Source organism: Gossypium raimondii, chromosome 7 (genome assembly GCF_025698545.1).
Source record: "Gossypium raimondii isolate GPD5lz chromosome 7, ASM2569854v1, whole genome shotgun sequence".
Taxonomy (NCBI): Eukaryota; Viridiplantae; Streptophyta; class Magnoliopsida; order Malvales; family Malvaceae; genus Gossypium; species Gossypium raimondii.
The window spans coordinates 8,442,923-8,467,997 of NC_068571.1; the positions used below are offsets into that span (position 1 = coordinate 8,442,923).

A 25,075-nucleotide genomic window follows, 5' to 3' on the forward strand; every position below is an offset into this window, starting at 1 on the left:
CATGTCAATTAAGGTTTGTAGCGTGTTTGAAGTTTTGTTGGAGGTTTCACACTTATTTGCACATTTTATCGCATTCGGGCCTTGCATTTATATGTATCTTGGTGTGGTGTAGTTTATGCTCTCATGAGCTCCTTGGTGCAGTAGAGGGATGTGTTACGCTAACTTATAGTTTAGCATATCGGTACTCATTGGTATGGTGGAGGAGTCTCGTATATCTGAATAAATTTTACTAGAATTTACTATGAGCGAAAATGAATTAAAATATTGGAAATCAAGTTTAAAAGTGAATATAGATGACTAAAAGCAAAAAATAAGTGATGTGAACTAAAGGACTTTAAACTAAATCAGACAAAAAAAGAAATAGTAAATGAATAGATGAGTTGAAATTTAATATGAAAATGTGCTTTAAAGATGTGTGGTTTAGTGAAGTTACCTTAAGTGATAATGGATAAATTAATGATCCGAGCATACCTTAGTAAAGGGAATGGTAAAGAAATATATAAGGTGTGAAGAATATGTACGAAAGCTTATATATGCATGTATGAAAATGTTAGGAAGTTAAGGCTTAAAGGATTTAAATATTGTATGAGTCATTCACGAGAATCTTAAACGTAATTTTATTATGTGATAAGTTAATGAAAATGTAAGTTTAGCCCTATAATCAATTAATGTAAATGAATCCGTTAGGGCTGTGATTAACCGATTAATCAATAACATAACCAAAGAAGCAAATGGTTAAGCGTATGCCTTATTCTCTTGAATATTATGGCAGTTAGGAGGTTTCTGAGGGAGTTGCTTTGACTGGGTGATTTCGTCTGCTTCTCCTGGTGTCAAGTGGGGGTTACTGTTTGGGTGCTGGTGTCTTGTGACGTGTTTTGACGCCTCTTACCCGGACCTGATTTCCCTCTTTCTCCGGGTACTTTTCTGGGTGCTCTTGCGGTGCTTTCTTGTCTTAACCACTTTCTCTTTTTTTTTATTTTTTTCTTCTTGATTGTTGTTTTCTTGTGTCCTGTGTCCTCTTTTTTTCCTCTTTTTTGCTGTTTAGGGTCGTCTTTTCTTTTTGTGGGCCCATGCGGGGTCCACTGGTTTCGCTTTTTAATGAGTTTTTACTTACGTAGAGTCGGTGGTGTGTCATGCATGAAAAGTTTATTATCGTAGTTTTCCTGCTTATTTTGTGTTTTCTTGGATCTTTTGTGGCTGAACGTCTTGGAGGGAAAGCCAGTGTTTCGTTCTTGTATTATTGATGGAAGAAATTAACGAACTGTTAGGAAAATTAAATTTTTCGGAGGAAGAATCTTCCTTGGTTGTTAATACAGGGGTAGCGGATAGGGTTCAAAGCTGGGAGGCATGGGCAATGGGAAAGATCATGGCGACTGAACTACCAAACAGGGAGGCGATGTACAGGGTTCTTAAGTCGCTTTGGTTTACAAAAGAGGAAGTTGACTTCGTAGCTCTGAAAGATGGGTTGATTATTGTGAAGTTTGGATGCCAGGAGGACCGTGGCCATATTTTAAATCTCTCACCATGGCTTTTTGACAGGTGTTTATTCTCGTTGCTTCCTTTCGAGAAAGGAAAGGAGTTAGAATCCTATGAATTCCAATTTGTACCATTCTGGGTGAGAATTTACAACATCCCTATAGAACTCATGGACCGTCAAACAGCTTTGGATGTCGGTAATACGATTGGTGTGCTGGTGGCAATCGATTAGAAGGACAGATTTGGGAGTTGGACAGAATTCATGAGACTAAAAGTCAAGATTGATGTGTCAAAACCACTGAGAAGAATCGTAAAATTCACTGATAAAGATGGCAATGAAAGAATAAGTCTGTTAAAATATGAAAGACTCCCAGATTTTTGTCACTCGTGTGGGATCATAGGGCATACGTTGAAGGTGTGCACGAACAATACGATGAAGGGCGGAATGATGGACTCGAATCTTCAATTTGGAAATTGGATGAGGGCACCCATTGTGACCCCGAATCAGGATAAGGGAATGAGAAGAAATGGGGTGGAAGAGTCTAAATCAATGGTAAAACCGAAGGAAAATAAGAAGGAAAGTCTGACTAGATCAAGCAATGAAAGCTGGAGACCAAGTACGGACGGAAGAGAAATGGTGCTTGAGGAGGAATCTCTATCTACCTCCCCTATGGAAAGTAGAAAGTACAAACAGCTTAAGGGGGAATGGAAAGCCGAAAAGCAAGAGAAAGAGACAAAAGAGTTTACAGGGTTATTTTTCGATTGAAAGTCCAGCGAGACAAGTTAAAAGAAGGCTTGTTGGACCTATCTCACCATCAGAGGCGGCGGCTGATGACCAGCCCCGCCAAGAGCAATGAAAATCTTTTCTTTGGAATCAGAGCGGGTTCGGAACCCGCGACGATTCGAGAGTAAGCAACTCACAGTTGCGAATGTTCCCGACATTATCTTTCTATGCGAAACAAAAATTCATGCTAACGAGTTTTCTCGTATTCAGTCTAGGTGTAGGATGGGTGGTTGCCTTGCTGTTAGTTCTGAGGGAAAGTGCGGTGGTCTGGCTTTGATATGGAGGGAGGGTGTTGATGTTACAATCTAGACTTACTCCAAGTTCCACATTGACTCGCTGATTAAACTGGTCGATGGCGAGGTTATTCACTTAACTGGTTTCTATGGCCACCCTAACCCCACTCTTCAGCACCTTGTGTGGGATATGTTAAAGAAGGTTAAGATAAAGGTTAACGAAGGTTGGATCGTTGGTGGGGATTTCAATGCTATCCTTAACAATTCAGAAAAGGAAGGGGCATGAGAAGCCTATGAGTGTGATGGATAACTTTTGGGGTATTATGGAAGAGTTAAACCTGAGTGATGTCAAAACCAATAACGGGTGGTTTACGTGGACTAATAATAGAGAGGGTACCGGGGTTATTAAGGAAAGGCTGGATAGATTTCTCATTTCGGATACTATCATCGAGAAGATGCCGTACATTACCTCGAGCATTGTGCGCCAGTCTAAGTCGAACCATGAGGCTATCTTATTGGATCTGCATGGCAACAAGCCTAAGAAGAAGGGTCATGTTTTTAGAGGTTGGTTTAGGTACGACATCTGCTGGGCAAAGGAGCAGGAAGCTAAGGACATTATTTCTAAGGCGTGGCCAACGGAGGGGTGTAATGCGGTGGACAGGATGAAGCTGGTAAAATACAAGCTTGGCCCGTGGCAGTATAATCAGTACAGAAAGTTAAAAAACAACATCAAAGGATTGGAGAAGGAAATTAGTATTCTTATGGACGGCCAGATTAGTGAGAGATCGACGAGTCTCCTGAAGATAGCTAGAAGTAAGTTGGGCTATCACTATGAGGTGGAAGAGAAATATTGGGCCATGAGGGCGCGGACACAGTGGCTGAAGGAGGGGGATAGGAATACCCGCTTCTTTCATGTGAGGGCGTCGAGTCGCAGATCAAAGAATAGAATTGACAGAATTAAAGATGAGCAGGGTGTGTGGCACGTGGATAAGAAGGAGATTTGCCAGATTGCTTGGAATTATTTTGATAATTTGTTTAAATCGCCGACTTATGAGGGGAATGATAGTGACATGCACTTGATCCCTAGGTGTATTGATGAGGACGTTAACAAGAGACTGCTGGACGACTTCACTGACGGCGAAATCATTAAGGCTTTCAACCAAATGGACCCCCGTAAGGCCCCTGGCATCGACGGGCTTTCGGGCAGCTTTTTCAAGGAAAATTGGTCTACCGTTGGGAAAGACGTGCTGAGCCTGTGTCACTCTATCCTTAAAGGCAACAGAAGCGCCGAGTGTATCAATGAAACCTTAATTGTTTTGATCCCCAAAATCAAGAATCCTTGTGATATGTCTAACTTTCGTCCGATTAGCCTTTGTAGGGTGGTTTACAAAATTATTGCAAAGGTGCTGGCTAACCGGTTAAAAGAGAACCTCCACCTCTGTATTAGCCAGTACCAGAGTGCTTTTGTCCCTAATCAGATGATCCATGATAATGTATTAGTGGCCCATGAATTGGTTCACAACCTTCGCAATTTTAAAAAAGGGTCGAACAAGGGTTATGTGGTTAAGCTCGACATGAGCAAAGCCTACGACAGGGTGGATTGGGACTTTCTTAAAAATGTGATGCTGAAAATGGGTTTTGCTCATGAGTGGGTGCATATTATTATGGACTGTGTCTGTACTGTTCGATATAGAGTTAAATGCAATATGACCCTCTCTGAGCTTATTGTCCCGAAAAGGGGTCTTAGACAAGGAGATCCCCTTTCCCCTTTCCCCGTACTTGTTTCTTTTTTGCATGGATGCCTTGTCTCGCATGTTAACCCATGCTCAAGAGACTAAGAGTATTAAAGGCATTAAGGCTAGTAAGAATGGCCCGAGTATTAATCATCTTTTCTTTGCTGATGATGCTTTATTATTTGTTAGGAATTCAAAGCATGAAGCAAAGGCTGTCATGAAGATTCTGGAAACTTTCGAAAAGAGGTCGGGCCAAAGTATCAATTTAGACAAGTCGATGATCTATTTCAGCCCCAACACCCCGAACGTGAATCGCAAAACCTTAAGCAGATTGCTGAAAATAAAGATGGTGGATAACTTTGATGGTTATCTTGGTCTACCTATCCCGGTGGGTAAGAAAAAATCGATGGTCTTTCAGAATATTATTGATCGTGTTGCCAATAGGATTAACAGTTGGTCTAAGAGACTCTTATCTAATAGTGGTAAGGAAATCTTTATTAAAGCAATTCTACAGTCGATCCCGACCTATGCCTTCTCGATTTTCTTTATCCCGGACGGTGTCATTAATAAGATTCAGTCCTTGATCCGGAGGGTGTGGTGGGGGGGGTAAGGATAGTAATAGGGGGTGGAATATGCTGGCCTGGGAAAGGATGTGCCTTCCGAAGGGTATGGGAGGACTGGGCTTCAGAGATCTTAGGCGTTTTAACGTTGCTTTATTAGGCAGACAGGTGTGGCGGCTTATGAGTTGTAAAGACTCGCTTTGTTACAAAGTTTTAAGGGCTAAGTACTTCCCAGATGGCGACGTCTTTCATTCAAAGTGGGTCGACAAACCCTTTTTTACTTGGCGGAGTATCCAAAAGGCGACCACTTGGCTTCAGGAGGGCTTCGGATGGAGGGTGGGGAATGGCTGCAATATTGACATTTGGAAGGATAACTGGGGTTTCGAAGGCTTATCCGGTGATTCCATCCGTATCGATAGAAGGGAGGTTCAGGAGAACATGGTGTGTGATCTTTTGAACAGTAACAAAGATGGATGGAACGAATGTAGAGTGAAGGTGATTTATGGGGAGAATATGGGGGACTATATTGGTAAAATTCCCTTTCTTTCTAATGGCCCGGATGATTTACGTATATGGTTTCATAATCCCCAGGGTTCTTACTCTACCAAGTCAGCTTACTCCTGGATGACTTTGAAGAATGTGGGCTACGGCCCCCACCGTTTTTTCTGGAACCTTACTTGGAAACTGCAAACCTTGCCAAAAATTAAGATTTTCTGCTGGTGCCTAGGGCATGACATTCTACCTACTTATGAGAATATCTCTCAAATCCGGAGGGATGTCAACAGTATGTGCCCGATATGTGGTGTTGAGAGGGAAACCCTTGTTCACTCTTTGAGATAGTGCCTTAGTGTCAGGGCAGTGCTGCGCTATGGGGGGTTAAATCAAAAGTTATTCGAGGGTACTTATGACCGGTGCGTGGACTGGATCGAGGATACTGCCCGCGTGATGGACAAGAAGGCTATGTCGGATTTTATTTCTCCCCTCTGGAATATTTGGAATAGTAGAAACAGCAAAGTTTTTCGTAATATAGAGGAGGATGCCAAGGTGACATGGGACAGGGCTGCGGCTTTAAATAGGGACTTTCGTATCTTTAATCTGTTGGACAGGCCGATGATACCTAAGCCTATTGTGGAAAGGGATTGGCAGAAATCTGAGTCAGGAGTTATCAAGATTAATTTCGATGCTACTATCCATGAGAATATGGGGTGGTACGGTCTGGTGGCAAGGGATACAGATGGTTTCGTTCTTGGGGGGCGTGTGGGCATGTCTAACAATGTTTCGAGTATTGAGTGGGCGGAGACGCATGCCATGGAAGTGAGTATCAATTACGCCCGTTCCAAAAACTGGAAGTACGTGGCGATTGAGTCAGATTGCGCAAGTATTGTTAACCGCTTCAACAGCAGTAAGGAGGACTTCACCTTGATGGGCCACCAGTTGAAAGAAATTCGGAAGTTCACAGTTGGTTTCAATTTCTTTACAGTTAAATGGGTCCCAAGGTGTTGTAACAGAGTTGCTGATGCCCTGTGTAAATGGGCAAACCTTAACAAGAGCTGTATGGACTTTAACATGGATTTTCCAACGGAAATCCACGATATTGTTCTTAATGATGCGATTAAATAAAGTTTTAACCTTCGGGTTTTCTTTCAAAAAAAATGAATCCGTTAGGGACTAAAATGTGGCTTGAATGAATTGATACGAAATAATTAAGATGGCCAACATTGACAAAGTATAAGATATATATATATAGCTTAGCAAGTTCACATGTTAGTTGTTTAAATGTGAAGGTTGGACTTAACGAAAAGTTTGTAATTTCGGTTTGGAGCATCACATCAACATTTGAGGTTTTGAAGTTGTAATTATTACTTGTATTTTGGCATCTACATAGAGGCTTAGACAATTATATGAATTTGTAAATATTTTGACTTGCAAAATTAAGTGTCCTTTAGATTCTATTTGAAAGCAAATGTAGTCATTGATTCATAAATGAAATTATTCATGTTGGAGATTTGAAAATATGTTTAAATATGACTTGAAATGGTTTTAAAACGTTTGGACATTTCTTGATATCATATGTTGATGTTTGGGAAATTATTCAAAATGATTTTTTAAAATGTATTCAAGCTTTTAAAATATTAAAATCTTTTTAAAGAAGTTTTATTAAGTCCTAAAATGGTGTTTTATTAAAAGAATTTTTTGTTTAAACTAAGAAAGTGTCCAAATTTTATAAAAAAGAAAGTCATTTTAGCCTTCCATTTACATTTTCGTCTGTTTTAGCTCTTGAACTTGAACTGCATTTCAAATCATCCTAAAATGGATAAAAAAGATAATGTTTGTTCACTTTGCTAATCCACATGTATGCCACATCAACAAAATGAACAAACATTAACTTTTACATCTATTTTTAGGTGATTTGATGAACAACATAAATTTAAAGAAAAATTAAATAAAAGAATAACATAATTTATTTATTTTTATAAAATTGAAAGAGCTAAATAAGTCATTGAAAAAGAATGGAGCCTAAACTTCAAAATGGAACCGTGAGTTGACGTTCTAAGATAGGGCAGACAAAAGGGGAAAAGAAAATCTTCCGTTCAAGTAGAAAGATTGACTAGTTATATATGCGACAAACTATATGATCCGTTAATGTAGTTGCCTGGAGTTCCCTTTGTCACTACACCAGAATAGACTTTTAGCGGCACTTTTTGCGGCGTTTGGAACAAAAGCGCCACAAAAAATCGAGCATTAGAAGCGATTTAGCCAAAGCGCCACTAAAGGTAGAGCATCAGCGGCGATTTCCCGGAAGCGCCGCTAAAAATAGGAATTAGCGGCGTTTTATATAAAGCGCCACAAAAAACCTAAGACCAACGGCGTCGTTTTTGCGATTTTTTAAACGTTTAGCGGCGTTTTTATCTAAGCGCCGCTAATTCTCTGGCCTTTAGCGGCGTTTTTATCTAAGCGCCGCTAATTCTCTGGCCTTTAGCCGCGTTTTTATCTAAGCGCCGCTAATGCTCGGGTCTTTAGCGGCGTTTTTATCTGAGCGCCGCTAATTCTCTGGCCTTTGGCTACGTTTTTATATAAGCGCCGCTAATGCTCGGATCTTTAGCGGCATTTTTAACTGAGCGCCACGAATTCTCTTGTCTTTAGCGGCGTTTGTAGCTAAGCGCTGCTAATGCATTTACCTTTAGCGGCGTTTTTTCCGAAGCGCCGCTAATAGTAACAAAAATCTTATAAGTTGAAATAATTAATTTTTTGTTCTATTTATTATATAGTGGTACAATTTACATTTAAATTATAATTAACAAATAATATTGATTAATATAAAAAGTTTTTATTAAAGAGAAGTCGTATATATATAACAGCTAACTATTTATTCCTAATTTTCAATTACAGTTGATTTAAACTACTTTACGAGAGAAAATATATTAAATTATGAATAAAATAAAATATAATAAAACTTAAATTGTTGTATTGTAAAGAATAAATTAAAAATAGAATTAACTTTTATAAGAGTAATAAATTTTGGTAGTATTGTTCGACTAAATAAATCAAAGGAATTAATATAAAACACCAATTTATACAAAATATATTTTAAACAATTAATTATTGACTATATTTTATGATTATATATATTAAAGATTTAGGAAATTTTTTTTATGGACGGTATTTTAAGGAGTACGGGGTATAGATTTAAGGTTTGGGATTTAAGGTTAATTTAGGGGTTAGAGGTTTAAGGGTTTGAGGTTTAGGGTTTCAACGGTCATGTTAGGGTTTAATTTAGATTAGTTTTTGATTATTTTTTATGGTAAATATATACGTTCTTATATATTTGTAAAATAGATCCGAATAAGTTTAATATATTGAATATTATAATAGGTAGATCATGATCACTTTATGCATGTCGATTGATTGGTTAATTTATAATTTGAGACTTGTTAAATGATACAATTAATTATCTTGTATATTTAAAACATTTAACCCTAACCATTTGATTTTTTGATATAAATGGCTATATATATATGGTTAAGTAGCAATACCGGATGCAAAAATATCGATACTTAAGTTCAAAATGATAAAAACTTATATTTAGATCCATACGAAAATTTTTGTCATAAAGATAATATTGCTAGCATATTTCAACTTTGTACAACATTTTTAACTATATATAACTTGTTGTTTAATAGATTTTCACTATATTTTGTGATTATTAAAGAATATTAATTTAGGGAATTTTTGGGTTTGGTCGGGGTTTAGACTGTCATGATAGGGTTTCTTAAGAGGTTAATATTAGATTGATTAATTTTTACGGTAAATATATATATGTTCTTATATATTTGTAAAATAAATCCAGATCAATAAATTTAATATATTGAAGTTTAGTATAGTTTATATTATAATTAATAGATATATATATATATAATAGGTGCGTGGTACTTAGATGATCATTTTATGGATGCATGTTAATTTATAATTTGAAGATTGTTAATTATTTAAAACATTTAACCCAAATTAACGGCCATTTGATATTTTTGATATATATGGATATATATATATAGTTATTAATTATTTAATTTGTATATATAGGACCAAAATAATCTTGGTATAAATAAATAAACAAATAAATAAGTAAGTAATTATGTATTTGTTAAATAAATAGGTAATTAATTATTTAAATGTAAGACACACAAAAAAAGAGAAATTTAGCGGCGTTTCTATATAAAAACGCCGCAAAAGGTAGCCTTTACCGGTGTTTTAGTCAAAAACGCCACAAATATTGTAATATACGACGTCGTTACGTGTTAGGGAATCAGTTTCTATTGTGGCGTTTTATAGGGAAACGCCGCTAATATTCTTGAAACTCTATCAGAACGGCGTCGTTTCAGTTGAATGATGTACTCTATTACTGGCGTTTTCCGGGAAAACGCCGCAAATATGTCTACAATTTTGTGAAAACGTCACCGTTTGTTTGGGGATTTAGGGGTAAGGGGTTAGGGGGTTATGGATTTGGGATTTAGGGTTTCAACGGTTATGTTAGAGTTTAAGTTTAGATTAATTAGTTTTATTAATTTTTATATTAAATATGTTCTTATATATTTCTAAAATATATAATAATAAATTTAATATATTGAAGTTATGAGTATATAGTTTAAATTTATTTATTTATCAATAAAATTAAATATTATAAATTTCAAACTTTATACAAAAAAATAAATATTATAAAGATAATATTACAAAAAGTTTTTACTATTAATTATTGTTTAATCAATTATAACTATTTTATGATTATTAAAGATTTAGGGATTATTTTGGATGGTCGTGCTATTTTAAGGATTAGGGGGTATGGATTTAAGGTTTGGGATATAAGGGTTAGGGGTTTAGGGGTTACGAGTTACGGGTTAAGGGTTAGTGGTTTAGAATTTAGGGTTTAGGGTTTCAGGGGTCAGATAAGGGTTTTAGGTTAGTTTAGATTAATTTCTTTAAATAATATTTTAAAAAATCAATTTAAAATACCAATTGATATATTTAAATATTATTTTAAATAGAATTCATAAATAAGTTAAAAAATATATTGATATATTTTATATGGATGGATATATTTAGGACCAAATACATAAGAAATGAATTAAAAAAACAAAATATGACAAAAAAATCTAAAATTTACAAAACGGTGCCATTTTCGAATGAATAGTTAAACTTTTAGTGGCGTTTTAGGGGTTAAACGCCGCAACTGTGGGAAGCAGTAGTGGCGTTTGTTCAAGAAACGCCGCAAAAGTGTCTTTAAAATTTGAGTAAACGACGCGTCTGTCTACACGGTTTTTAACTTATAAAAAGTTTAGAATTAATTACTTGAAACGTCACCGTTTGGCTTGTTGTACGTTAAGTAGTAGTGGCGTTTTGGTGATAGCGCCGGAAATTTTGGAATCAATAGCGGCGTGTTTTCAGTAAATGCCGCAAAAGGGTATTAAAACAATGTCTAAACGGCGCCGTTTCTGTATTCGAATTTTAACTTAGCATTTTCTCTATATTAATTCAACGGCGCCGTTTCTGTTAATTTCTAGTGGCGTTTTCGCGGGAAACGCCGCAAAAGTGACTTAAAATATTAGCTAAACGACGGCGTTTAGCTTAAGCAAATTATTTTTTAGTGGCATTTTTTATAGAAAATGTCAGAAATATGCATTAAAGCTTTATTAAACGGCGCCGTTTCAGATTATAACTTCAATTTTTAGTGGCGTTTTTTGGAAACGCCGCAAATATACAAGCAATAGTGGCGTTTTTCTAAGAAACGCCGGAATGGTGTCTTAAAATTTTGGCAAAACGACGCCGTTTCTGTTCATCATGTTTTAACTTATCATTTTCTCTATAAGGCAGAACACAAACAGAAACAGAAGCAGAGGACAAAATGAAAGCGATAAAAACGAAAGAGAAAATACAAAGGAAAAAAGGGAGAGGAGAACTCATAAATCATCAGAAACGAAGCAACAATTGAGTCAATCTTGACAGGATACTATCAAAGTTGCGAAATTTGTGGTTAAAAGGTAAGCTTTTTTTCTTTTAAAACACTGTATCTTGATTTAGGGTTTGGGTTCAGTGTAATTTGGGAATTTGGGGTTTAGAGTCCAAGTTCAATCACCAAGCTTGTACCAGTTTGTTTGGGAATTTGGGAAATTTGGGAATTTTTGCGTGTCTAGGGTTTGGGAAGAAGTACCGATCGTCTGTGTTTGCTTTCTAGTTTGTTCTTCTCATTGTTGAAGAGTTAAAAATAACAGTTGTTCTTATGTTCAAGTTTTGTTCCCCAGAAGTAACACTGCATTTGCCCAACTGTTAAAGAAAGGAGAACTCAAAATTGTGGATTAACCATTTGTTACTACCTTATTGATCAACTCGTATTTAGGTAAGTTTGCTGATATTATTTTAATCAAAATGTCCTTACTTTTATTCCTTCTGATTTCAGAGTTGAATTTATTTAGTTATTACTAAAAAGGGGTAAACAACTGAACTAAAACTACAAAAGTTTACTCTTCGACAATCTCTAATTTTAGTTGACTTCATTGTGAATTTCCTCAAATAAGCATCACAGTTTTGTGCAACGGCTTGGAAATTTTTGTGCATTTTAAAATATCTTTTAAGAAAAACTTATTGGGTGGGGCTAGACAAAGCCTAATTTATTCATATATTGTTGAGGCTTTGGAGTAATTTAGTATAAAACTGCATCTACAGGTAAATGCTTTAGCTGCTCTTCCTTCTTTATATATTTTTAAATTTTTCTCCATGTTGCAGTAAAAATTGTTGAAAGTAATTTTCTTAGAACGTAATCGATTTTCCAGCACTCTGTAATTAGCTCTGTAGTTGGTAAACAATGTTAAACTATGTTACACGATTTCTTCATTCTCCGATTGTTCCTAAAGTATCCATCTGACAACTATATCTGGATTTCGGACACATATTAAAACATTGATATAGAACACATGGAGAACAAAAAAGTTCCTTTAATTCACACCGAGTTCCTACATGTCTGTTCTGCTTTGTTCAATGAGTTTGTTAGTTCTCTGCTATTTGTTTCTTACACACGAGATTTGGATATTGTATATACATTGTAAAAATGGGCTGCCCGATTTAACAGAATGTTAAATACATGACTTACTGAAATTACAGTATATATTACATTACTTACATTACTTACTAAAATATATTACATAATTACTTAAATATATTACTTACTAAAATTTATAACTTACATTACTTAAATATATTACATTACTTAAAATTTATATATATATATATATATATATATATTATATTACTTAAATAAAATTAGCTTTCATTGTTTTATTTAATTATAAATATATTATTAATTTATTTAACGTAAAGCGAAAAAATAAATTTATTATTAATATTCGCTTATTCGTCATTTCAGTCTTAATTTTATTTTTATCATTTCTTTCTATATTCAAACTTAATTAAATTATTTTTATTTTGCAAAAAATACTTATATTAAAATTTTAATGATATTGATAACATTTCATATAATGTATACTTTATTACCGTTGTAGATATTTGTTTTTATGAAAATTTTAAATTTGTTGAAATTTTAAAATTTTTGTTATTTTTCTGATTTTTATGCAATAAATATGAATTATTACGTGAGTTGTCACTTTAATGTCATTAAATTTTTAAGAGTTTATCTAACCGTTTATCTAAAAATTATAATTTAATTAAATGTTAAAAGTTGAAAGTGAAAATGATCGAAAAATCAAATTAGTGTTAAAATGATAAAAAGTAGTAAATATTAAAGGGGAGTGATCCACTTACATCCTCGATTACATAACTTAATTAATTAATTAATATTATACATAAATTACATCACTTAATTAATTAATATTATACATAACTTACATAATATTATACATAAATTACATAACTTAATTAATTAATATTATTCATAACTTACATTAATATTATACATAAATTACATAACTTAATTAATATACATAAATTACATAACTTACATTAATATTATACATAAATTACATAACTTAGTTAATTAATATTATACATAACTTACATAACTTACAACTTACATAACTTACATTTTTTAATTATTCATAAATTACATAACTTACTTAATTTTCATAATAAATAACTTACATAACTTACATAATACATAACTTATATGACTTACATAACTTACATAGCATAATTTTCATAATACACAACTTACATAATTTTCATAATAAATAACTTACATAATACATAACTTACATAGCTTAATTATACTTATTCCTAAATCCTAAACTCGTGCAATTTATTGTCAAGATTAGGCTTCAAGAAATAAGAAATGGACCGGTCTTGGATGAATTTGTCAAGGGTAAGCGACGGTTATCGAAATGGAATAAAAACTTTTCTAAATTTATGCAAGCCAAGAGAACATGATTCTTTGTCCGTGTAAGAAGTGTGTCAACATAAACTGGCATTATCGTGAAGTTGTATACGAGCATCTAATTGTTGATGGGTTTGTTCGGGGTTATAAACAATGGTTTTTTCATGGAGAATGCCCGCCTAGTACTTCCTCTTCAAGGATGGATGTATCTTATGATAGTACTGCTTACCATCAGTCTGTTAGAGGGGATGAAATGGAAGGGATGTTGCGGGAAGCATTTAATATTCACAGTCATGGTTTACAGTCGTTCCCACCCGACTTTGTGCCATCTGATGATTGTAATCTCGGTGGAAATGTTTTTACCGAACCCAGAAGAAGTGTACATCATGAAGAGCCGAATGGAGAAGCGGCAAAGTTCTACGCGCTACTTAATGACATGAACGAAGAACTGTATGAGGGATCAAAATTCTCAAAATTGTCTTTCTATATTCGTCTTTTTCAGTTAAAATGTTTGGGAGGGTGGACCGAGAACTCTTTGACAATGCTGTTAGAGTTTTTGAGAGAAATGTTTCCGTTTACAAAAATCCCTCAATCATGCAAAGATATGAAGAAAATGATAAAAGATTTAGGTCTTGGGTACACCAAAATTCATAGTTGCCCGAATGACTGCATGTTGTATTGGGGAGATCGGAGAAACCAACAGTGCTGTCATATATGCGGCCAATCACGTTGGATAAATAGAAACACAGAAGATGGGAATGACGATGAAAATGTTGCACACCCAAGACAGAAGTCGATCAAGATTTTGCGATATTTTCCGCTGATACCAAGGCTTCAAAGGGTTTTCATGTCATCGAAGACAGCGGAGTCTATGACGTGGCACCATGATAGACGAACCGATAATGGGAAGATGAGGCATCCGACAGATTCTTTAGCTTGGAAATCATTTGACAATAAATTTCCAAACTTTGCAAGCGATTCTAGGAGTGTGAGGCTTGGGCTAGCATCTGATGGATTTAATCCTTTCAAGATCATGAGTACTGCGTACAGTACTTGGCTAGTAGTGCTTGCTCCTTACAATCTGCCTCCGTGGATTTGCATGAAGCAATCTTCCCTTATTTTATCTATGATTATCCCTGGGAATGATATCGACATTTATTTACAACCACTTATTGAAGAGTTAAAACAATTATGGGCTGGTGTCGAGACATACGATGTGCTGAGAAAAGAGAACTTTAATTTACATGCAGCTTTGATGTGGACCATTAATGACTTTCCCGCTTATGCCAATTTATCCGGTTGGAGTACCAAGGGTCATTACGCGTGTCCTTGTTGTGCTTCACAAACATGTTCGCAATGGTTGTACAATGGGAAGAAGTTCTCTTACATGGGGCATCGTCGGTGGTTACCGGAAAATCATAGATTTAGATTTCAGAGTTCTGCATTTGACGGCACTGAAGAGTTTAGAGAAGCTCCTTCGTAGACCAGTGGCTCTGAAATCTTGTTCATGTCGGAAGATATGAATTTCATTTATGGGAAGATAAACCAACCAACAAACATGCAAAGAAACAGAAGATCAAATGATAAAGCTGATGATGACTCCGACGAAGAGGACGATCCTAATGAGGCGGACTTGTGGAAAAAAAGACGTATTTTTTTTGAGTTGCCTTCTTGGGAGCATCACCTTTTACGACACAATCTTGATGTTATGCACATTGAGAAAAATGTCTGCGAGAACATTGTGGGTACAATTTTGAACGTCGACGGAAAATCAAAAGACAATCTTCAGAGTCGACTTGATTTAGTCCAAATGGGAATTCGGCCTGATCTTCATCCCAATCGACTTCCGAATGGGAAATATCGGTTGCCGCCTTCTATTTTCTCAATGTCCAAGACGGAGAAAGAACTGTTTTGCATGGTGTTGAAGGATATAAAGGTTCCAGATGCGTATGCATCAAATATATCTCGATGTGTTAGTGTTAAAGATTGAAGATTATATTCGCTAAAATCACATGACTATCACATCTTGATACAAGATTTAATGCCAGTTGCTCTACGATGTTGTATGTCCAAGAAGGTGACGTCTTGTATCATTGAACTATCCAACATAATGAAAGCCATTTGTGGAAAAGTTTTGGATGTTCAAGAACTTCAGAAGGTACAGGATCGAGCCGCTTTGACTTTATGCAACATGGAGAAAATCTTCCCACCTTCCTTCTTCACCATTATGGTTCACTTGATAATTCATCTCCCGCACGAAGCAATTCTTGGCGGACCCATTTTCTATCGATGGATGTATCCCATAGAAATGTGTTAAAGAAGTATTTTTAAAATTTTCCTTCATTCACCTCTATGCCTTTAGTTACAACTTTTGATAATGTTGTATATTGTGTTTAGGTTCCTATCCAAATTAAAGTCTTACTGCCGCAACAAGCGATATCCAGAAGGATTGATTGCTGAAGGCTACTTGGCAGAGGAATGTATGACCTTCTATTCAAGATATTTGGAAGATGTCGAAACAAGGTTGAACATACCAAATAGGAATGCTGGACTCACGGACTATAACTTAGTCGATAATTATTTGTTCCAAAGTTTTGGAGAACCAATCAGCAAAGTTGAAATTGCAGAATTAGATCATTTATCGTGGGTACAAGCACATCGATATGTTCTGTTTTACCACGAATCATTGGAACCTTTACGGAAGTAAGTTCTACAAATTTTATAAATATTTATCAAACTAAAAATTGTTTATCTTCTAACAAAGATCACATTTTTTTTAACATAGTGAGTACAAACAAATATTGAGATCTCGTTCGCGCTCCCGAAGAACACAACATCGAGATATCAATAAGTTGTTTACAGAATCTTTTTATGAATGGTTAAGCCAAACGGTATGCAGTTGGAGCTTCCGCTTACAAATTATAATGCTTTCTCATAACATTTTTAATTACTCAGTTTACTTTCCATTCAATAGGTTTGGAGTGGAAAGAGCGTAAACGACGAAGTTAAATAGCTCTCCCAAGGTCCAAATCGAGTGGTTAAAGGATATAGTGCGTTCCTCATCAACGGATTCAGATTTCATACAAAATATCGCGAGAGGTTGAGGAGAACGCAAAATTGTGGAATAGTTGTTAATTACGCAATTACAAGTTATGCTAGTGCTAGGGACAATAATCACGTCGAGGAAATGTGGAATATTTGGACATCTTCTCGACATAATTGAGTTGGATTACTACGGCAAATGGAAAGTTGTCTTATTTCGAGTTGATTGGGCGATGTTAATACAACTCGTGGAATCAAGCAAGATCAATTTGGTTTTACAATGGTGAACTTTGACCGATTGATTCACACAGACAACAAGCGATAGATGAGCCGTATGTATTCTCAAGTCAAGTCAAACAAGTTTTTACTCAAAAGATCCAAGCGATGAGGGTTGGTACGTTGTACTCGTAACATCCCTAGAGACTTGTTTGACATGGGCGGTGGAAGTAGAGACAACATCGACGACGACGAAACTTTGCCATTTCGAACAAAACTTAAACGATAATATCCCTAGTACTAGTGCACAATTTCAATGGGTTCGTCGGATACGAATGAAGATATTTACTGAATAATGATGTAGTAAGATTTTACGATTGTTTAATTATATGTAACTTACATTAGTATTAAATCTTGGTCTTATTATATATTCCAACTATTTTATATGTGCTGTTATTGTTGTAGTTAGTTATTAAGTTTAATTACATTTTATGTGTATTGCAGATAAAATGCCTAGAAGAAAAATTATAAGGGAAAGCATTGTTCAAAATGATCCAAACTCGACAGGCACAAATAGTACTGAACAACAGATAGCAATTAGATCTTCGAATGTTCCGATTACACCTGAGGATCCTACGGAAGTTCAAAGTAACTTACATTAATTACATGCGTGTTCACTTATAATTGATTTATTTTTCAAATTCTTATATTATAATATACCATTTGTAGCTGAAAATGGTGGGACGCTTGAGAGGTCGAGGACGACGCTACTTAGAGAGTTATCTGAGTTAGATCCAGTCGAGCGTGTCAAGGTATACAGAAACAGTTTTGGTCAGCCTGTTGGATCAGAAGCTCGACTTTTAGCAGGATATATGGGCATTTTAGCACGAAATGCGGATATGTTGCCTATCAACTACGAGTCATGGTGTCAAATGCCCAATAGCAATAAAAACCAAGCCCTCGATAATATTAAGGTCACAAAATGTTAATGTCATCTGTAATGCTTGGGAAATAGTTTCATTTATATTTACTTTATTAACTTGTGTTTTTTGTAGGCGAGGTTTGCTTTAGAGGTCTCGGATGCTTATGTAAAGAAGGCATTGGGAAAAAGATGGAGAGACAATAAAAGTACCTTGAAGAAAAATTATTATAAGAGAAAAACAACCCTCAATGAGAAATTGCAAAATGTCCCGCGGGTATGTTGAGGTACCAATGGGAAGATGTGGTTAGATTTTGGCATTCTCAGAAAGGCGAGGTATGACGTACTTCCAAACTATTGTAATTATTTTGGTTTATAATATTTACTATTTACGTACTAAAAATTTTATAATGTAGGATCTTGAACGAGTTGGAAAAAGCGGTAAAGACAACAAAAATTTACTCACACAAAAGATTAGAAGTTTTGCATGTGTAGTGAGGCGAGGTATTTTAATTTTTAATATTCTCAAATATGTATAACTTTCTATTAAATAATATTTTTACTACTATATTGTAGGAACGGTCGTCCGGTCAAAAGTTGGACGCCTTCAACTTTTGAAATTACACATAAGAAGAAAGATGGATCTGCTATGACTCTCAAAGTCGGTGAAATTATGGTACGTTTGTTAATACGATTTGACTTATTTTAGTTATTTATAGTGTTTATTTTCTAATCGTTTAATTTATTGCTTGTAATGCGACTATTGTTATATTGTATTTGTTTTTTAATATATATTGCGTTCCTAACTATGTGATTTATTTATTAGGAAAACTAAAGGAAAAAAATTTGAGTCTGGCGATTGCTTCTAGTGATAGTTCTGTTCATCTTGAAGACATTGATAACCGATTATTATCAAGTTTTGGGTCTGAAAAGTATGGTCGGGTTCGATTTCAAGGATCTTTTATCATTAACCCAATATTTTGGATCCAAATTCGCACCAATACATGGTTTGGGAGTCAATCTCAAGTTGAAGTTCGAGAGGTTAAAAGACCGGATGGCTCGGATGCAAGCGACCACATTTGAGGTTCAAAGGAAATATGAAGAACTTCACAGAACAACTTAAAGCAGAGGCAAGAGGGAAGCAGAGGCTACTGAGAGAGAAGCAGAGGCAGAGAGAGAAGCGATGAGAGAAGTAGAGGTTCAAAAGAAATATGAAGAACTACATTCGACTTCAAAAGATGCGGCATCGAGAGAAGCAGAGCGAGCAAAAAAGTACGACGAACTTCAACAATGACTTGATTATGATGAAGATGTTTCAGTAGTCGCAACTTCCGCCGTCATAGTGTATATTGCATAAATATTTTTATCATTTTAACTTTTAACGTTTTTGTAAAGAAAAGTATGAATTCACTTGTATTTATATCAATTAATATTATTTGTCATTTAATTTGAAATATTATATAAATTTATTATTTTTGGTTAGTTTAGATCTGGTTGCTTTTAATTTATTGTTGCAGGCGGGCTGAAAAAAAACAGAAAATTTTATTTAAAAAAAATCCCAAAATTAGTGGCGTTTTTTAAGAAAGCGCCGCTAAAAGTCATATCAAATAGTGGCGTTTGTGAAATAAGTGCCGCTAAAGAACACTACTTTTAGCGGCGTTTTTGACCAAGCGCCGCTATAGAACATTACTTTTAGCGGCGTTTTCTTCCTAAGCGCCGCTAAAGAACATGATCTTTAGCGGCTTTTTCTTCCAAGCGCCGCTAAAGAACATGATCTTTAGCGGCGTTTTTTCCTAAGCGCCGCTAAAGAACATGATCTTTAGCGGCGTTTTTTTCTGTAAGCGCCGCAAAAGTTAGCGACGTTGTCCTTAGCGGCATTTTTTGTGGCGCTTCTTCAAGCGCCGCAAATGCCTTTAGTGGCGTTAAAAAGCGCCGCTAAAGGCCTAAAAAAACGCCGCTAAAAACCTGCTCTGGTGTAGTGTGTGATTGGAAGGAAAGTTGGCGATGTATGCATTGAACCTGTTCCAAATTTATGTAAGATGTACCCTTGAGAACGCAGGATCCACCATAGTTGCTTTTCCAAAACAAGATAAATGCAACTCTACCCTACATTGCACTTTATATCCCCTCTGCAACAAAGTAAAGATGAGGCGATAGAGAGGCTTTTAGTCCAATTCCATAAAGGATTCATGTGAAAAAGATGTTTGATCTTCTACTTCCACTTGAATGCTTATGGGGATTCTAACTACAATGTCATGATTTCTCTTTGATGAAATGATGAATCCTTTTATCTTAAAATTATGGTTGTGGACTGTTTTCATTTCATCATGATTCAACCCCACAAAAGCAAAAGAATAAGGTCACAGACATCTCTCCTAAAAGTTAAAACTTCCATGGATGTGGCAGACAATTGGGACATATTGGCCATCCCATTGTTGCATTTGAAGCTCACTTTTTCATGTGGGTTTGTTTTGGATTCGTTTGGGAACACATTAATTATAATTGAACTCATTTTGTTTCTTTCCTTCTAGGGGAATATTGTACTTAATCAAATTATGTCTTGTTTTCATAAGTTTGAGATTCGAGATCGTTTTATGCACTATTAATTAATAATAAGATAAATATAAAAAAGTATTAAAGGATTTAAAAATAAATATTAATATTTTTATTTAAAACATATATCTTTCAAATCTAAATATCATTAAAATGCATCAATTTCATAAATAATTATGGTTAATTAAATTTTTTGATTATGGTCTTAACTCGAATGAAATGATATAGTTCAAATATTTGCCAACTACTTATTTGACACGAATTTAAACGTATTATCTTTATCCCTAGTCCTAATATTGTGTAAAAAGAATAATTTTGATTATGCATGAATTTAATTGTCCAACCTAAAACCCTAAATCTTCATATCTAATGCAATTTTGTACTTGCTTATTTTTCTTCTAGCTTAGATGTTTTTATCGATTTTTTACCTAAATATACAAAAAAAATGGTTAAATATGAAATTAGTTCCCGAACTTGTCCACTTCTCCCATGTTGATACCCAAACTTTTTTCGTCAACTAGTTTGATACTTTTTTTTAACGCAGTTAGGTAGAATAAAATTGTGACGTGTTGCATAATGACATCATCACATTTCTTTTTTTTTCCCCTTTTTTCTCATTTCTTTTATTCTTTTCCATTTCAATTTTCTTTTCTTTTCTTCTTATTCTCCTCCTCTCTTCCCCAATCCTAGCCGCCGCTGCCGCCAGTATGCACCACAACTGCACTCCGACATTGTCACCGATGTTTGTTCTCCAATCCACCTTTCCTTTCTCTCTTTCGCTTCTTCTCCTCTTATTTACATTTTCATTTCTTTTTCTAGTTTCCAAATGCGTTTTCATGGAAGCAAAAAACAGTTGGTTAAATCATGCAACCGACTCTTTTTCAAGTAATTCTTCTTTTCTTTTTTTTAAATTCTTGTGTCAAAAAAGAAGAATCCTTTTTATTAAATGATAAGATAAACTACTTAATTGGTCATTCAACTTTTAGAGTACTTTTATTAATCCTTGCAATTTCGTCACTCAATTTTTAGGGCGTTTTTATTTTAGTCATCCAACCGTTAAATCTCTAACAATAATTAACTTGTACAGACTACATATTGTTCACACTTTCATTTTGGTTGCCCAACTTGTAAGTTGCTTTCATTTTGGTCAGCCAAAAAATATCTTCTTTTTAACATTGATCGGGGTAAAAAAATTAAGGATTAAAGTGAAAAAGAGGTAGAAACTAAAATAATGCTTTAAAAATTGTCAAATTGTACTTGTTTACCCCCTTTCCAAAAATTTTAAATTTCTTTTTCCTTTCAATATTAAAAGTTTAAATTTCAAAACATCAAAATCAATTAAATAAGTTATTGAAAATTTCTTATCCATTGATAGTATCAACCGATTTGTTACTAAAATATTGAAATTAATTAAATTAATTAATTTAGTCTCCTTTTAAATCTTAAAATTTTATTTTATGTTTCAAATTAAAATCAACTCAAATAAATCATCTTTAATAGTACATTAAACCCAAATTTCTTTTGAATATCGATCTCTAGTCTTTCATACTAAACTAAAAGTAAAGAAAAATTCTTACCATTAATTAATTTTATATTCCATGTCAAACAAAACCAAAAAATTTCACCACTTCTTTACCCAAGCGAAGAACAAGCAATTAATTTAATTAATTGCAATGATTTTCTTTGGTTTTAGTTTAGTATGAAAGATTCGAGATTATGTAATCAAAAGAAATTTAATTTCATAAACAATTATTAAATATGAGTTATCAAGTTGATTTCATTAAGAATAATATGGGAACATAAAATAAAATTTTAAAATTTAGAAGGAGATTAATTTAATTAATTTTAATATTACGATAATAAATCGCTTAACATTATTAAGGGATAAAAAGTTTCAACAATTTATTTAATTGATTTTTATGTTTTGAAATTTAACTTTTCAATATTGAAAAAAACTAGATTTTTTGGCAATGTGATAAACGAGTACAATTTGACAAATTTTTAATGCATTATTTCAATTTATTTTTTCATTTTAGTCCTTATTTTATTTATCCCAATTAATACTTTAAAAAATGATATTTTTTGGGTGACCAAAATGAAAGCGACCTAGAAATTGGGTGATCAAAATGAAAGACATGATGTGGCATGTATTGTTAACCGCCATTAAGATTTAACGATTGAGTGACTAAAATGAAAGCACCTTAAAAGTTGAGTGACGAAATTGCAAGAATTTCATTTTGAGTAATCAAAATAAAAGTGCCTAAAAGTTGGGTGATCAACTAACGAGTTTACCCTAAATAATAAAATATATTAGAATTTCTTTCTTGATGTTTACATTAATAATTAATCAACACAGACCAATGACACTGAACTCTTGACTAGTTTGGAATTTTTTGTTCACACACCACACTAAAGATAAGAGGAGCTTAGGAATTTTAAGCAGTTGCAATGGGAAGAGTTGTTTCCCTGGCTTTCATGGCTTGGAATCTTGGTTCCTTGGCCTGGAATTTCAGCCCAGCATATAACTTCATGTAGTCTTCAAACACAAATTTGGGGTACAATTGTTTGTTCTCCACCAGAGCCGGTGCTGGGTGGATAATGGCATCACTTCCAGGGTTGTAGAATGAAGCTATCGACATGCGAGCTCCGTTGGTTTGAGCAATCACTCGGTGCTCCACGCTCTTGTATTTGCCATTGGTGATTACCTCCAGCTGATCCCCTAGGTTGATTACAATGGAGTGGCGCATAGGGGGAACATCCACCCACTGGCCGTCTTTTAGAAGCTGGAGGCCGCTCACTTGGGCGTCTTGGAAGAGCAAGATGATGCCACCAGCATCGGTGTGGGCTCGGAGTCCCTTGATTTTATCAGGTTTTGGACATGGTGGGTAGTTGCTAACTTTGGTTCCAAATGTTGGACCTCTTGTCCCATGGAAAGCCTTTTTCAAGTACCCCTTTTCCAGTCCAAGATTCTCGCACAACAAGTCGAGAAGCTCCTCTGCTAGTTTCTCCAATTTCAGTGCGAACTCTTTCATCACTTTCCTGCATTGTTTTTCAATTCCACCATGTGTCAGACAAGCTAAGAACTTCCAATCTTTTATGTCTGTGTATGTATGTATATGTAAATGTAAACCTGTATTCATGGGCGAGATCTGGGATTTCAGCCATGTTTGATTCAGGGAGATGGCGTAAGAAGAATGTGCTTTCCCAATCCATATCAGTAACCTCGGCCTGGAGACCTTCCAGGGCCTTGCTTGCTACCAATTCCTTAAACCTCTGCTCCATGCATTTCTTGTAATGCTCTTTTGTCAATCTTTCAACAGTGTCCAGAAATTCATGGGGAATCCCATGGTTCAGCAGCTGAAAATACATTAAAAGAACAGTTTTATCAGCACAACAAAGAAAAGAAACAAAACTTTGAAATTAGCAAAATCTGGTTTTGAAGGATACCTCAAAGAATCCCCAATTCTCACACGCATCCTTGATTTGCTCCATGATTGTTGCTCTCTCCTCACCATTAAGCTTCTCTAAGTTGATCACTGGGAAAGTTGCCATTTCTCTTACAACTCTTTGTTTTCTGAAAAATCTCTCAAAGCCTCACTTTTTGCAGAAAGCTTATATTTTGTTGATGCAGAGTTGATGAAAGGTGTGGGGTATTTATAGAAGTTTGAAGCTATGGGTTTGAAGGGTCTTAACATTTTTGTGGGCCAATGGTATTTTGTGGGTTGAACTTGAAAGTGCTTATTATTATTATTATTATGGGACTATCCCTTTGCCTTCTCTAACTTATGTTACATTTATTACATATTTTAATGAATTTTAATATATTATATTACATGGGGTATATTTCTCATATACCATCAGTAATAAATCATGGCATTTATCATTAAATAAAACCAAAAATAATAGTGGACTTATAAATAAATATAGATAATTTTATTTAAATATAATTAAAAATAATTAATTATAAATAAATGTTAAAACCTTAAACCTTAGCCTCAAGACCCTAAACCCTTAAGATTTTAATAATATTTATTTATAATAGTTATTATTAGTGTTTAATTATATTTAAATAAAATTATCTATATTTATTTACGAGTTCTTCATGTTTTTGTTTAATTTAATGATGATGTGTCATGTTATTATTAATTGATGGTGCTCGAGACTTATGCACCGACGACACATAAAATATTATTCCTATTTATATTAATATTTAAAATTTTTATTGAGTTGCTATCATCACTATGAAATAAAATAATATTAATATTAATTATAAAATTAATATAAGATTATGTTAATGAATATATTGTAGGTGGAGTCGATTTCACTTTAACCAAACCCCAAAAATATTAATAGAAAATCTAATTAGATTTAATCGGAAATCTGATTTTAGAAAAGAAAAAATATCATCTTTATCGAACCGGCGCAAATCAAAACCCGTCAAGTTGTAGGGTTTTGACACCCCTAAATGCTTATTTTATAGAAGTGATAAATTTTAAAAATTATTAATGTTATAATACCAAAGTTTAAAACACCTAATTACCATGATTTGATTTGATTTTTTAAAATATAAAATTTAATTATATTTTTAATCATTAGAGTGGGGTAGGACCCATTTTGTAAGTCTCTTTTGTCATAGTAAGTTAGACCAAAGACACACACCAAGGTTCCTGCCACCATCTATTTT

General features: G+C 34.4%; 2 protein-coding genes across 2 annotated transcripts; one reads left to right on the plus strand and one right to left on the minus strand.

The window, feature by feature from the left end:
- Window positions 1-5,731: 5,731 nt before the first annotated feature.
- On the plus strand, window positions 5,732-6,406 carry LOC105764440 (uncharacterized). The gene has a single exon (XM_012583009.2). It carries the CDS (start codon window positions 5,732-5,734, stop codon window positions 6,404-6,406), a length of 675 nt encoding a protein of 224 aa, XP_012438463.2.
- Window positions 6,407-22,678: 16,272 nt separating this feature from the next.
- On the minus strand, window positions 22,679-24,014 carry LOC105802573 (1-aminocyclopropane-1-carboxylate oxidase 3). The gene is made up of 3 exons (XM_012634285.2): window positions 23,839-24,014; window positions 23,522-23,748; window positions 22,679-23,430 (listed from the first exon to the last, which is right to left on the minus strand). The coding sequence occupies exons 1-3, from the start codon at window positions 23,941-23,943 to the stop codon at window positions 22,827-22,829; spliced, it is 936 nt and encodes a 311-aa protein (XP_012489739.1). The 5' UTR covers window positions 23,944-24,014; the 3' UTR covers window positions 22,679-22,826.
- Window positions 24,015-25,075: the final 1,061 nt, after the last annotated feature.